The 14,885-nt window shown below is 38.6% G+C and overlaps 1 protein-coding gene across 1 annotated transcript in view; it reads left to right on the top strand.

The window, feature by feature from the left end:
• The window catches only part of prkcz (protein kinase C, zeta), a 164,684-nt gene that overhangs the window by 17,259 nt on the left and 132,540 nt on the right, over positions 1–14,885 (top strand). The window contains exons 2-4 of the mRNA XM_088937913.1: positions 8,398–8,519; positions 11,048–11,137; positions 13,071–13,121. Of these exons, the coding sequence (XP_088794039.1) occupies positions 8,398–8,519; positions 11,048–11,137; positions 13,071–13,121 (263 nt within the window). The remainder of the gene's footprint in view (positions 1–8,397; positions 8,520–11,047; positions 11,138–13,070; positions 13,122–14,885) is intronic.

The raw sequence follows: 14,885 nt of genomic DNA, 5'->3' as shown, positions 1-14,885 counted from the left end.
TGCACTGTTAAGATCCGGAAATATTACTTGGTTCTTTAAAGCTTTCAGTTTCATTCCATAGTGATGTTGCTTGGATTCTACAAGATGCATTCAAGATTTCTTGAATTAAGATGCACTTATATGGATTTTGTTGCTGTGACAGTATTGAAAATGATGTGATCCTGTACTACCCCCTAATACAAGAAAAATCACTGACCAAAATTCACAATGACTTCACAATGCCTTATTTAATCCATCCTTTCAGGGTTGCAGTATTCCAGTTATTTTCCAGTAAAAATATTTTTTGCATGCTGTACCGATATAAATAGCACAAGAATACCTCGATCAGCCATTCTGGATCTGGTCAGTACTGGGCTCTAAGGAAAATCTGTTTGCTGCTTCAAGGGGTGTTGGTGGACCAGTAGGTGGTGATGCTCTTCCTGTTTAGAGCAGGATTTCTAAACCAATGTCCCAGTATGTTGACTAGGGACACAGTACTGGGGGAACTAATATCCATCAGATGAGACGCACAACTGTGATCTTGATTTATTGGCTATTAAAAATCCCATGGCATTGTTAAAAAAAGCTGGGGCATTAGATGGGTCTGTACTTTAATGGGGACAGAAATGGGTTCATCGCCTGAATGACCTTTGGGATCTTTTGAGGTGAAACGTGCAACATAAATGCAAGAAATAGGAATACATTCTCCCCTTTGAAAGAAATATGATAGAAAGTTTCCTTAGATAAAGACAGAAATACACAAAATAACATGTTATTTGATATTAGAATTTCAAAAACGAATTCTGAAAAGACAAGCAAGTAAGAGGGAGCATAAATCGGAGACATAAAAGCCATTATGTATCTTTACAGAAAGAGTTTGCACAGCAAAGACCGTTTTTGGCTTTGTGTGGCTTGTGAAGCACAGAAAAAAAAAAGATTTAGTCACACCTGCTGCTGCACAAGCTGTTGTTTCACTCTGTTTCAGAGGTCCCTTCTGAAATGGAGGAAAGTAAAAACAAATGAAGTTTTTTTCATCAAGGAAGTACGGATTGTCCGGATCTGATATTAATGAACTGGATTCAAAATGATAGTTTAAGTGTTCTAATTAAGAAAAAAATTTACATGTTTTTGTACAGTTAGAAATGTTCATCCAGTGTCTCCTCATTGCAGGTGTAGCTGTCATTGTTACAAATTTCTGATGAATGATTTTCCGTGGATACCTGCTGAATGGACTGTTGTATTGAAAAATCAATATGCACATTGAAACTTAGGCAACATTTATTGGTGAAGTAGTACACAGAACAAGGCCCTGAAGCTTCATGTTAAACCATTCACAAGAGGCAGCATTGCTGACACTAGCCCACAATGTCTAATTGTTCTCCTACAGCTGGATCTTATTTCAGGATAGCAGCCAAATACATGTCAGACTCCTCCGTGGAACAGACTGACTGAAACACACCGCTAATTTGTTTATTATCCGAAGTTTTTTTTTATCTGTGGCATGATTACTAGGGGTTGATAGTCACAGTCAATGATATAAGAGTTGTAGCATGTCATAAACGGACAAAAATTTTGTTGTCAGAGCCCTTACAGATCAGATGAAAAGGTCGTTTTCCTTTTTGAAACTCCACGGTAATGGAAAAGATCCATGTTCACTGTAGTGCTGGGAAAAGCATGATGGTGTCTGATAGCGTTGAGTGCAGTAAGTGGTATTATTGACCTCTTGTGTAATAGACTACAGTACTAAGAGCCAGAACACGCAAAGAACAGGTTGTGATTACACTTCTTCAGTCAAAGGAAGCACACTGTGACATTTTAAAGCAAGTAGTTTAACTTGAATTCGCAGCTAGATCGAGGAGGGAATGTTGTCTTTTTGTTGATTTTGTTAAGTAACAACCCAGTGATGCGGTTTTCTAAATGATTGCTTTCATGTTTTGCTTCTCAGCAAACTGCACAATCCGAGTTTAAAATGTTGAGCTAGTGACTTATTGAAGGCAACAGAAGATTCCTGATATAATTCTCGCGTTTGTAAAAGATTGTGGTTAATTTTTCATTTCCACATGAAAGCGGGCAACTTCCTGTTTGTTCCTGGATGTGTGAAATTGACTTCTCATGTTGTTTCATGCTCTAAATCCTTAAAAATGTACTGTATCATATTATAGTACCTGCATTTGTTGCAAACTTGGTACATTTCCCTTTTCTTTCTCAATACCTGGTGTTAGCGACACATAATCAGGCCTGAAGGACAGTCTAGCTGTTTGACTGATAATGGTGGCTGAGGCTTGTTTGCCAATGAATGAGGTTAGGAGACATTTCCAGCTGTCCATCAGAGCAGAGCCAGTGGGGGAAATCACAGTGCTGTGTCTGAGCTGATAAACAGTGAGACAGTATTGGCATGCAGCACACTCTACACCTGAAAATAACTAGCCTGGAAAAAACTTCTTCTAATTATTTAATAAGGCATGATTATTGAGGTTTCCATGGATACCCATGGGCCTGTTGCTGCGGTGGAGAGATTCTGCACCGGGGTGTGTTAATGGTCAGAGAAGTGTAGTGGAAGCAAGAAAGGAGTGGTGGCATGCTTGGTGAGCCCAAGTCATCCGAAACAATGAAGAAAAAAATCAAATTAATATGGGCAGTAGATGGTGTTGTTTAAAGCATGTAAATGCATCACTATTTTTAGAAATTTTGTTTCAGGAGAAAAAGGTACTTGGGCAATATTTGTTGTATAGTATGCAATCGGTTTCACAGGGTGTTTATGTGCAATCTTGCCCAGCAGAGGGCAGTAAGTCACATTAATACTGTGAGCAGGACTTGGCCGTTTGAAACTGGACCAGCTAGAACAAATTGGTATTGATCTATGCAAATACTGTGTCTGTTTCTGTGTGTCACCTGCTTCTTTTCATTGCTTCCATTTCTGTTTTAATTATAGCTCAGTCTGCAAGCCCACAGGAGTGACTGGCTTAGTGAAAAAACATAAGAGAATATAAGAAGACATGATTGCAGCTGTGGCATTCATGAGAAATTATAGCTTTAAACAATTATGTTTGGAAATGCAGAGTGTCTTCTGTAGTAAGCAAAAAATATTCTATACAAATTTATATTAAATTAAATATTGTATATGTTTAAAAGACATATATGTTGACATTAGCCAAACATTCCCTGAAATAATATCCGACAGATATGGTAGAAGCCCTGTGAAATAAGGATTTGACTATAAAAGTGGCAAAACCCTTAGTCCTTACTGTGTCATACTCAGCACCAAGAATCCAACTAGTTAGGGGTTCCAGATAAATAGTGAAGACAGGACAGGATTCATGAAGCTAGTGGAGGGAATGTCCTGCCAACACCTTTTTAGCTGCTGTTTGACCAGCCATAGAGATCCTTTTCTGTTGCAGTGAGAGACCAAGATCAGAAGCATCCTTCCATGAAAGCACTAGGTGAGGGCAAAGGATGTCCTTGTCTAGAATAAAATAAAAAAATAACCCACTTCCAGAGTATACTCTCATTGTGTAAGCATGTGGATAATGCTCACCATGTAAAGAGTGTACACAAGACACTAGGGACTAACTTCATGTGATAGCATTTATGAGAAATGTAGCCCATCAAGTGAAAAAGATTTAAGTGGATGAATAGGATTATTGGGATCTGGATATGTATTATTCCAGATGTTGCCGATAAAGAAATTTCCTGGAAAAATTAAGTGTGTTTCAAGTCTCTATTTCAAATATTCCTCATACATGGAAGAAGCCAGCCTCTCTGTTTTGCTATTGAAGTTCAGTGGGTTGTACAGGCAGGTGGAGGTGGACAGACCTGTCACTGTGGGCCTGTGCTGCAGAACGGAGACGTTGGTAAAGACAGAAGAGACAGGGAGTACTTACTGTGAGTGCAAGTTCTGTAACGAGTGAATAGCATACTTATCAAAAATATCTGCTTAATTGTGATTCCTTCCGATTGTGGGTTTGTGATGATAGAAAATAGGACAATGTCCTATTAGACAAAGGCAAGCTATGTTTTGAGATGTTGTTAATCTTTTTACTTAGCACCAAATAGTATTTAAATATGGCATTTTAGGTTCCAAATTGATAGGGTCTAAACAGATCACCAGTATAAATTAGATCTTGACTGAATTGGTCTATAAGGAAAAACATCTTCAAATAGATGCTTAGACACAGGAGTGTCAGTATTGAACTAGACAGATCATTCCCTCAGAATGAAGGAGTAGAAATAAAATTGAATGTTTTTGGTACCTAAATCCCCAGCAGATCCCTCATGATGGTTCGTGTGACAATTTAATACACAGCTATTTCGCTTTCCAAACACATTTAGAAATCTGAGCATGCGGTAAATCCTATCAAGACCTTAAAATGGGAAGAAAAAAGTAAAAGGAATCGTAAAAAAAAAGTCTAGTGAGGGAAGCACTTTAAATTTTATATCAGACGCAAGTTTGAGGAGAATGGGAAGAAGGTGCCTATGTGTTCAAAACATGTTTGGGGAGTTGTGTACTGTGTTGACAAGTTTGAGCTTTACTCTTAGTATCCAAGGAATGATGTGTTTGACCTGCAACAAATCGAAGGTAAACTGATCTTCTGCATTGCCATCGTTAACGACAATCTGTCTGACCTGGACCGATGAGAGAATACTAAAATCATCAAAAGCAGTCAATAAGCGAGGCAGGGACTGGGAGACGTCCACATGCAACAGTGCTTTATCAGCATAAGGTGATATGTGACGCTGAAATCTCATAACAGAAATCAGGATAAAAATAGTAGACTGGTAGACAGCTTGTGGTTCCAAAGACAGCCCAAACCAGCAAAGGTGAAAGAAGACATACCCAATGACAGCCCCTAGAAATAGCACACTGGGAGGAGTACTTCCTAGCTGTTAATATGATTACTAAAGGGTCAGCACAGACGTTTTTGACCATAATAAAAAAACACGAACCCAAGCCTGTATCATCTAAAACCATACCAAAGATATTCCCACAGAAAAACCTTTTAAACATCTGCTGAAAGAACGGCACAACAGAGGCCATGTCTGTGGTTGCATGGATAATGTGAAGGAGGTGAGGAATGTTATCCGACACAAGACACCCTTTAATCAAGCATGTCTGATTGCCGAGTAAGGACTTGATCATACTGTAGAACCTGTATGACCACACCGAAGCGTACAGCCTGGCATCAGAGAAAAATCAAAGATAAACTGCACAAAGATTAGGTTGTGAGTTTTTGCTTTTTCAATAATAGCGATAAGTTTCTGAAAGTAGCTTATTCTTTGGCTGAAGAGTTAAAAAGATGGTATAGGTGTACCAATTTGTCAAACTGGAGATGCTCGAGACTAGGCCTTCATCTCCTTTTATTTTGATTTGCCAAGTGTAGGGTAAGAAATAATTCCTCAAGCATGATGAAAAGGATGCTTTTGTCTGAGGGATGTTCCTTGAGGGTCAGGTCTTCACTGGCTTGATGCGTTATCGAAAAATCATGTGATGGAATTTTCATTTACGTTAGAGGGAACAACCAAGCCCACACGTTTTAGAAAAAACTTCTTTATAATCTCCAAGTAGGTGACATTTGGCACAGTTTTTGTGTTCGATTTCTACAGTATATTGCTTTTTATTTCTTTATCTGATTCTGTGCGGACCTTGCAATACTGCAGAATTGCTGCACCAAAAAAAAAGAATGTAATGACTTAGAGATTGCCTGTGATGGGTTAGTGTGATTTTTCATACAGCAAGAAAAGACTCGCTGAAGCAAGTTTTGACTCAGAGCTTAAATGTCAATGGGGCTGAGTGCACCTGCCCCAAGGCAGGGTGCCTGTCTAAATGCGGTGAAAGCCATCACATTTTGCACACAGAGAATAAGCAGAGATTATGGGTCAGGTTTAGAAAAAGGATGAGCTCTGCGCTTTCACTCTAATATTTCTGAAGCTAAGCTTGTGAATCTTGGGCCTCAGAAATTTTAAGGGAATTTGATGTGTAAGTCTCTTGAGGCTTTTGCAGTTATTACCATCAGCAGTAACCTTTCAGATATATTAGTAATAGCTAATCCTGATTATATTGGCTTGACTGAGTTTGTTAAATGGGGTTGTCAATAGCTGAATCCCACTGTCAGTGTTTTTAATTGTGGGAAGTAATGTTTAATTGTGTGCACATGGAAATGGTTTATGCAACATTGTGTAAAAAACTGCTAAATGAAATTGTGTACTGGTCCCAATGATTGGACGAAAGTAGATTGATTGGCAGCATTTTCATTTTTCCCTATTTATTCTTTCATCTTTCAAGATAAAAAATGGCCACAAACAAGAGACAGGCAGGAGAGTGAGAAGGCAGAGTAGATGTTTTTTAAAACTGTCAGCTTTCGACGATGGATTTTGAAGTCACTAAATATTTTTTTTCCCATAGACAATCAGTGAAGTATTTCCTTGTCCTCTAGGATTTGTCATTGAAAACGTAAAATAATGTGACATTTGAAGCAGTTTATGAATTGCTTCCCCTGCTGAAGAGTGTGCCAGTAAGCCAAAATAAAGGGATCAGGGCTACTGGTCATTGATAATGTAATAGAGACATTTTATGCTTTCAGTCTTCATTAACCTTTTCAAGGACTCTTGATATTTATAAGACATTGCTATAGACGAGGGATTTGATGTGAAAAAGAGGCTTGTTCTCAAATGCTTGATCAATTGGTCACTGACACAGAACAGAAATTGCTTTCATTATCTATTTCCATGTATATACAGGTATTTGACACCAGAACAGTTGATACAATGAATATACTGTATTTATATATTCATTATATAGGGTTTGAATGGGCTTGTCACCTTTGAACAGTGCTGTGGTAACCCATATTACTTTGGGCAAACTTGATTTATATCTGCATTTTTGGATGCAATTAATACTCCTGAGATCCCGTATAAAGTTAATTAGCAAGAGACGTCTGAGTGACTGCTAGAAGTTTTTTATTCTGGATTTAAAATTGCCAAATATTTTATTGTTTTTGCACCCTCCGATTAGTAACTTTCAGCCCAGTCTGCTTACCAACACATCTCTTATCCAGATGGCACAGTTCGCAATATACATGTGTGTTTTTAAACAGCAGAGCCTCTCATTCCTTGCTGTGGCACGAGAGACAGAGAGGTGTCTGTGTCTTGCTGAGGAAGACACTGCAGAGGATGTTAGCAGTAGTTCTTTCCAATAAAGAGTGTCATAGACTTCGCAGTCAATGCCCTGATCATATTCATCTGAATATTGTACTACTGAGCAAGCAACAAAGTCTTGTTGCCCCTCCTTTGCCCATCCATATCTTTGCTTACCAAATTTACATCAACAGCACTATTTAAATACTTCTGATTTTACTATGATGACTTCATCTTGGAAAGAATTTATTTGTACTTTGACTTCCTTGACAGTACAAGCAGACTGACTATTTCCCCAGATGCAAAGGACCATGATCTTGGCTAGGGTAGTGTGTGAGAAATCCCATTATGGCTCACTGAATCTGTTTCATACCTTGCGTCTTATTTTGTGACATTTATTGTAGCCTAATTTGTCAGGCATTCCCCTGCTAAATCAAAGACGCGGAGTGAATGGTTGCGCTGAAGCCAACTTCTCGTGTTCTTGTTCTTTGTTTTAATGTTCTGTTGAGGTGTTGATGCTTTATTTTTTCACTTGAGTACACTTGAAGTGAAGTAAGTTCTCTCACTTTATTAGTTTTTAAATTACTTTCAACTTGCTCCCAGGAAAAATACTGTTTGAGCTTTCATATATTTTTTCCTGTTGTTGTATTTTGTAGAAAGAAAGCTGAAGCAAAGAACAAGTGTTTTTGTACATTTTAAAGAGTATTTATTTCTTCTCTCAGACCTCTGCTTGAGACAAAGATGTGTGCGATAAGTGAAGGTATTTTAGATAGGCTCTGATTGTGTCATTGTCTTAGTGCCTTTAACTTCCAGAAAAAAAAAAACCTTTAGAGAGGAATGTTTATCTTACTGTCAAACTCTCTTAGAGTCAAGAATTAGAGTCTTGGGCTCATGAAGTGTCAGTAACCCTGTAACTGTAAGTACAGTACTATTAAAACCTGTACAGATTCTACAGTCATATTCCTAAATACTGTACTTATTTTAAACAGGTGCATTAGAAGATGAAACAATTCTATCAAAATAAAAAAAAATTAAGGTACTAGCACATAACTCTGTTTCACTCTTAACTCTTAATGGGTTTTGAATTCCCAAGCTTGGAAAGTGTTTCTGTAAAGCCTAATATTTCAGTTACTTATATTGGATTAATTTTGTATTCTTTGCATTAAACATACTCTTGCCTTTTGGCTTCTAGGTGTTTCAGTTCACAAACGTTTCATCTTCTTGATGGATTTCATGAAGAAACCACTGCCGCGTACCAGAAATGAACTCTTGCTCGTTTGTTTTCAGGGACATGCTGATCACAGACCTGGATACCTCAATGACCTACACTGAGCTGTGTGATGAGGTCAGAGACATGTGCAACCTGCTTCAGCAGCAGCCAATCACTCTCAAGTGGATCGATGATGAAGGTCTGTGGCTTTCTCCTGGTATTATTCTGACAAAGTGGGCTTGGAAAGACGTGACGTGAGCCTTTCTGCCTGATTACTCGGAGGTCATAATGTAATGTTTCCTTGCAAAGAACATTTGTGTTCACCTCACTGATCAGAGCAATCAAATGGCCATACTGGGATAAAGCCACCAGTTCTGTTGGTGAGACTATTGCCTTACTGTGAAATTCCGTAATCTTACTAGTAATTATTTTGTCACTATATCTGTGTAAACATGCCACAAAACACTGTTTTTTAAAATTATAACCTGATTCTGAAAATAATCGTGAAATGCTTTTCAAAAACAAAATAGAACAGCCATTTGAAAAAAAAGAACACCTTGAAGAAAAGAGAGCTACCACATTAAAGGAAAAAAACTCTTAGGTATAGAAAAGGCAACTGACATTGCTGTCACAGTTTTCTCCCTGAATGGCTGTTGACAGGAAACATTCTAACATCATTCATCCGAGAAATTTTTTTCCCGGTTGTTTCATACAGAGTGAAGTTCTATTTTTATATTCTGTTTAATAAAGGTTTTAAAATATTTTTTAAAAAACTGTTTGATATGGCATGTGAATACTATTTGTATGTCATATCACATTGTGGTGTGCAGTAGCTGTTTACTTTAAGGCATACCTGAAAACTCAGGGCAAATAAAAAATTGCCTTTCAGAGGTGTTTCAGTCACATCCCTTTCTTGCTACACAAGCCAGTCGGGCTGTCAGTGAATTTTTGATAACAGCAGCAGGATGTCTGGATAGACACAGCACTGCAGAGTAATAATTCTACCTGAAAAAAGAAACTTTGAACCACAGGTTTTGATAACACATATACAGTATAAAAGATTAGTTTGGCAGCAAATGTGATTCTAAATTTTGATAGCAGACATAGCTGTGATTAAATAGTATTGATTTGGAGCTTGAATAACATTAACACAAATCCATGAAATACACATACTGAGCTGCTGCATATTCTGAGTTTTCATGTGATACGATCTATCTTTAGTGTACAAAAGAAAAACCTTGAAGTATTAATCTGAGCCTGGAGTCTTCAGGAGGTGATTTGAGATGGGTTTCCTTTTTTTTCCAGTTTCTTCTCTATGACGTGTTCATGCATCTTTTATGAAATCCACCAAAGCATGGTTGCCAACCCCCTTACTCCCTGCATATGTACAGTATGTACTTACATAGCTGTCAGGTGTGTCAGGTTGCTTGCAGAAACGCTCGCAAACAGGTTCCTGCACATCCTGCGGAGTTTTGCTACAGCAATGAAACGGTTTACCACAGAGGCCAGCCTCTGTTCCTCGCACAGTAACACTAAAATCTGCTCATATACTGTAGGTGCTGTCTAGGTTCTCGTCACAAATAAAAAGAATACCAGCATTTTCTAAAGCTACAAAAAATGTTTTGTATAAGTGGCAGAAGTGGCAAAATGTTTAAAAGCAATTTAAGATGTGGGATTATACTCTTTCAACTAAATTTACCGAACATCCTCCCATCATCCTCAAGTACCTCATATACATGAATGCAGTTCAAAACGTAGATCATGTGTAGCTGGTAGGGACAGGGCACGAGGCAGGACTACATCCTAGATGGGGCAGACGTTCATCACAGGGTTCACCCACATACATACAGGACAATGTAGTCCAATGTAGGGATGGCTTGATGAACAGTATGGAGAGTGGGAGGAAACTTGGGGCACCCCCCAAAAAAACACATGGATATAAATATGGGAGAACATGCATACTCCATCCAGAAAACATCCGCTTTTCCAGTTCATCACATCCAGTTGAGTGTAGAAATAGCATGGCAACAATGACATTCCCTTGTCTCCTTTTCTTTTCCACAGGTTACATAAGGTCTATTGTCTTTCATAATAAATGCAGATAGGTCAAGATGTCTTCCCCATCTCTGCGCCTCTGTCTCTGGTCTGCTGAGATATTAATATTATATGTGAACAGGGTTTATTCATATCAGTGAACTAGTTAATACCTTTATTTGTGTTTTGACTTGTCACTGGCATACCAATTGAGTCTCAGAGCAGTCAAATGAAAAAAAATAATCGCTGGATTCATGTCTGTTTTCCTGTCAAAAATAAAGTAATGAGAATGAGACATTAAATTGGAATTAATTTGAATTCAAAATGTAAAATGTGTTACGCATAACGGACTCCACTTTGTTTTCGTAATTTGCTGAATTTAATGGCTTTTTTTAATCATGCGGATAGCTCAGTAAAGTCTTGTTTCCACGATTGCGGTCTCTTATGTAGTGCTTGCTTCAGTTCCCAGATTCTTTCTGAGTGGCGGGTTGAATCCCTTGGAGAAAAGTTGACCCTTACAGCTGTGTTCTGGTCAACAGAGCAGAAAACCGCAGGACAGTGCTGTGGAGATGAAATAATAACACGCAGAAGACACGTTTCAATTCAATTTCAGACACAAACACAAATACAATACAGTCTAGCTCACCGCACATTTTTCTCTTTCTCAGTTTCCCTCTTTTGCCTTTCCTGTAGGTGATCCCTGCACCATCTCATCCCAGATGGAACTGGAAGAAGCGTTTCGTTTGTACAGCCGGAACAGAAAGGAAGGCCTACTTGTCCACGGTACCGCTCCCTTTTCTCCCTCGCCCTTGCTTTGGAGCTTCAGGAGCAGCTTTGCAGAGTGTGCCGAGGACATTGTTTTTAGTCAAGGAGCTTCAAACCTTCTTTTGCAGCTGATGTCTAATAACGTAACTCATGCTGCAGCAGACTCAGGTGCTAGCCTGGCCAGCCACTATTTCAAACCCACTCACAGCAGCCCGAGGTTCAAGCACAGAACAGAAGAAATGACTCACTGTTGTTTTAGTTTCTAATTCAGTTTTATTAATGCTTTCCGAAATGCAGAAAAGGCAGTTACCTGTTAGTGTTACAGCATTTATTACCCTGACAAATCATTACATAATAGCACTCATAATAATAATGCCAGGAACAATGATAACTGTTTAATTTCAGCTTTGCAAGTTAAAGGGAAGCATCATCTTTACACTTTTGTTCCACAGAAGCATTTCTAAAAACAACAGGTAATCCTGTGTTCCCTGAGTGGGTATGAAAGTTGCTTTTCTGCACACAGTGCCTTTGAGGCCAACACAGCACACAGAGCTTCTGTAGAATGATGATGAGACTAGGAGCCACTGGGGTCTCGGCACATCCAATAAGCTCTCCATTAGCATTCTCTTGAGGTAGTGGCACTCCTTGAGCAGCCCGAGCCCGGACAAAGCATGGCATCACTTAGGTAGATGAGTAGTTATTGGAGAGACTTTAAAAAAATATTTAAAAAAAACATAAGACGTCTTTTCAGAACAGCTATCAATGTAGTTATACTGTGCATTCTCATTTTTGCTGACTTATGTAGGGAACATGTCCTAAATTCAATGAGCAGCGTGGTTCTTTGTAAGAAGGAAATTGAATAACAATTTAATATATATTTGACCTTTTCCTCTATGATCCTTCCTCATGATTTAATTAGCTTAAGCTATAGCAAGGGAAGTAATATGACAGCCAGGCCACTGGAATTTCAGGTTTCACTTCCTACTCTTTAAGCTACACTTACAGCTCATTTTATGAAGATCATTGTAGGGTGTCTCTGTGTAAACACTTACATAGTCATGTTGGTGACCTGTGTCCTGGGCAAGGAGCTCTTAATTTACATAGAATTGGGAAAACAATAATTTCACACAAACTGTGTACTGAGGAGAAGCAGTTCTCACTTTAATGTGACAGAGATTGACAGTGGGGTATAATATGATATTTCCTCAGTGGAGATCATGAGTGGTTCATTCTCCTGCAGCCCTCACAGAAATCATAACTGCTTGTTGTCTGACCATCTGTCTGTGCCTGGTCAAGACTCATCTGTTGGACAGCACCTGTAAACTCTGGAATCGTAATCACATTCTTAAGTCACTCATGGTCCATAATGCACTAGTGTTCTCAACTCTCAAACGCACAATATGATTTTCTTAATCATTTGAACAACAGTCTTCATGTCATCAGGTTTTCTTCATTACTGCTTAGTATCCATACTGTTTCATTCTGCTCCTTGGACTTCCAGCTTGTTCTGGTCAGTCTATCATTTTTTGTCTCATCCTTTTTTCGTAGAAATAAATCTTCCTTGAACTTGCCAATGTTCTTAGTTGTACTTGCCTACACAAATGTATTGCTCGTGTTGCTATTTGGTCTGGAAAAGGATGTAAACATCCTAAACGTCCTAAACATTATAAACGTCCGTCTATTCTTTATTATAATTTAAATCTGTTCATTATAAAATTTTCCTGTGTTGGGCCTATATTCTGGAGGCTATGGCTGTCATTTGGTATTGGACAAAGTAGTTATTAAAAATGGATTAATGATGATGCCGATAATTTGAAGCACAAAAATATTTTTCATATAGTTTTCCTGATGCATTAAGGATCTGTGTACAGTGACGTTTGTTATTGATGGTGTGGTATGGGTCATAGTGAATTTTGTTAATGGTTTCTGTTCTGAATTTGCTCTGTTCCAGTATTCCCCAGCATTCCAGAAAAACCAGGCATGCCCTGTCCCGGAGAAGACAGTGAGTATTGGGTATCCCAAAGTCCATTACCTCTCATTAGGCACTGCTGTGCTACTCTCACTGCTTGTGTGTATTACATTATAATGCCTTTCAGAGGGAAAGCAGTACATCTGTTGCTAATTTAATCATACTGTGGTGCAAACATTTCATTATTGTTATAAAGAGGCAATTGTATTCCAAGTCCATGCAGACAGATTTCAGTGCCATCTCCAGGCAGACACACTTTTGTGGTCATCGGATTGTGGAACACAATGCCCTGAAAAGACGTGCTCATTGCCATGCGTTTGCCATTAAGATTAGCAACCAAGGTGAAATGTACTAATGGAAGACTAGGCCTGTGCACTGTTTGTAGCTGTTTGAGGATTTATTGTGCTGTTAACTTTAAAACTCTTTCCATATCACTTAAAATACATGTTTTTTAAACTTGAATTATATAATGTTAAGGAGATTACTGTAGTTAAGCATACATCGACTTTAAAGAATGAGGCTATGAAGTGATGAGTTTTGGTAATGCAGTCACAAGCCCTTGTAACCCCTACAGAGTGTGTGTATATGCATTTGTACCTGTCTGTTACCTTAGATATCAATGATAAAGGTATCATTTATACTGAATTAACTGCTACACTGGTTTGGACAACACCAGTCATTCATACATGGTTGACTGCTTAATCCCATCAATAAGGTTGGTTTAACAGTAAGCACAAAGAACAGCTCCTGGCAGAAGTGTTAACCCTAGCTGTAACCTTTGTCTGCTTACTGTGTGCTTCACTCCCAAACTGTTGGTCTGACAAAGCAAATCGTCTTGACAGAGGAAGATGTTGTTCTGTCGGGTCCCTCAAGGGATCACATGATCTATCTGGTTCAAACGGCAATAACACAGAGCACAGTCCAGAAGAGGCCTCCAGCAGCCCAGGTGTGGTTCTGTAGCGGCCCAGGCAGCTGGTGAAATCATGAGCTCACTTTACAAGAGTTCAGTCTTTAAAATCCAGAGATCTGCACCTGGAAAAGCAATGGTGTTGATAAGCAGTGGAAAAAAGTGATTTGTTTTCCAATGATTGGTTGACACAGTGGGCTGTTTCTGCCCTTGCTAGATTATCGAGGGGATGTGGGAAATTTCTGATGCTGCAGATTTTCTCAGGTGGCAGCAGCTGTAACCTTACAGTGGGCCATATCTGTCTGTCGTCATTATAGTGTTCGTGACAGGGAAGGTATGGTGGTACAAGTTTGCAAAACAGGACTGGTGTTAGTGCTGAAGTGCTGCACTGAAAGGTTTTATCTTTCACATTAACCTGGAACCAGTAAAGTTACAGTACAAAAAACACCACTGAAGAAATCTCCCAAATACTTGCAAAAAAAAGGAAGACTGGAAACGTGTTGTGAGTTCTGTCCTTATTATTTTTCTTTAATGTTTTTAGTACAAATGTAGGATTATTGACTAGGGACCGGGTAACTTCTAAAATATTTTTTGTCTTTTTGGATTAAAACATTTTGTTTGTGACTAGCTGTATGGATTCCTGCTGTAAGAAACTCTTTGTTTGACAGATCTAAGTAAAAAAGAAGTCCACCCTTGGAGTTGTTTTGGCAAAATATAGCTTGATGTTGTCTTGGGAGTATAAACAGCACAGTGCAAGTTGAAATGTAGAAAAGGAAGGAAGGTAGTTATTTCATATGCTTGCTAAATTTGAAATATTGTGTGGCAATGCTTTCTGCAGCATACAAAACACTTTATTGTCGTGAGAGCTTGATGTAATAAGAAGCTTGTCT

Source organism: Atractosteus spatula, chromosome 20 (assembly GCF_055471065.1).
Source record: "Atractosteus spatula isolate fAtrSpa1 chromosome 20, fAtrSpa1.hap1, whole genome shotgun sequence".
NCBI classification, from domain to species: domain Eukaryota; kingdom Metazoa; phylum Chordata; class Actinopteri; order Semionotiformes; family Lepisosteidae; genus Atractosteus; species Atractosteus spatula.
Note: the sequence above shows the minus strand (reverse complement) of the source record. Positions and strands in the feature narration are given on the sequence as shown.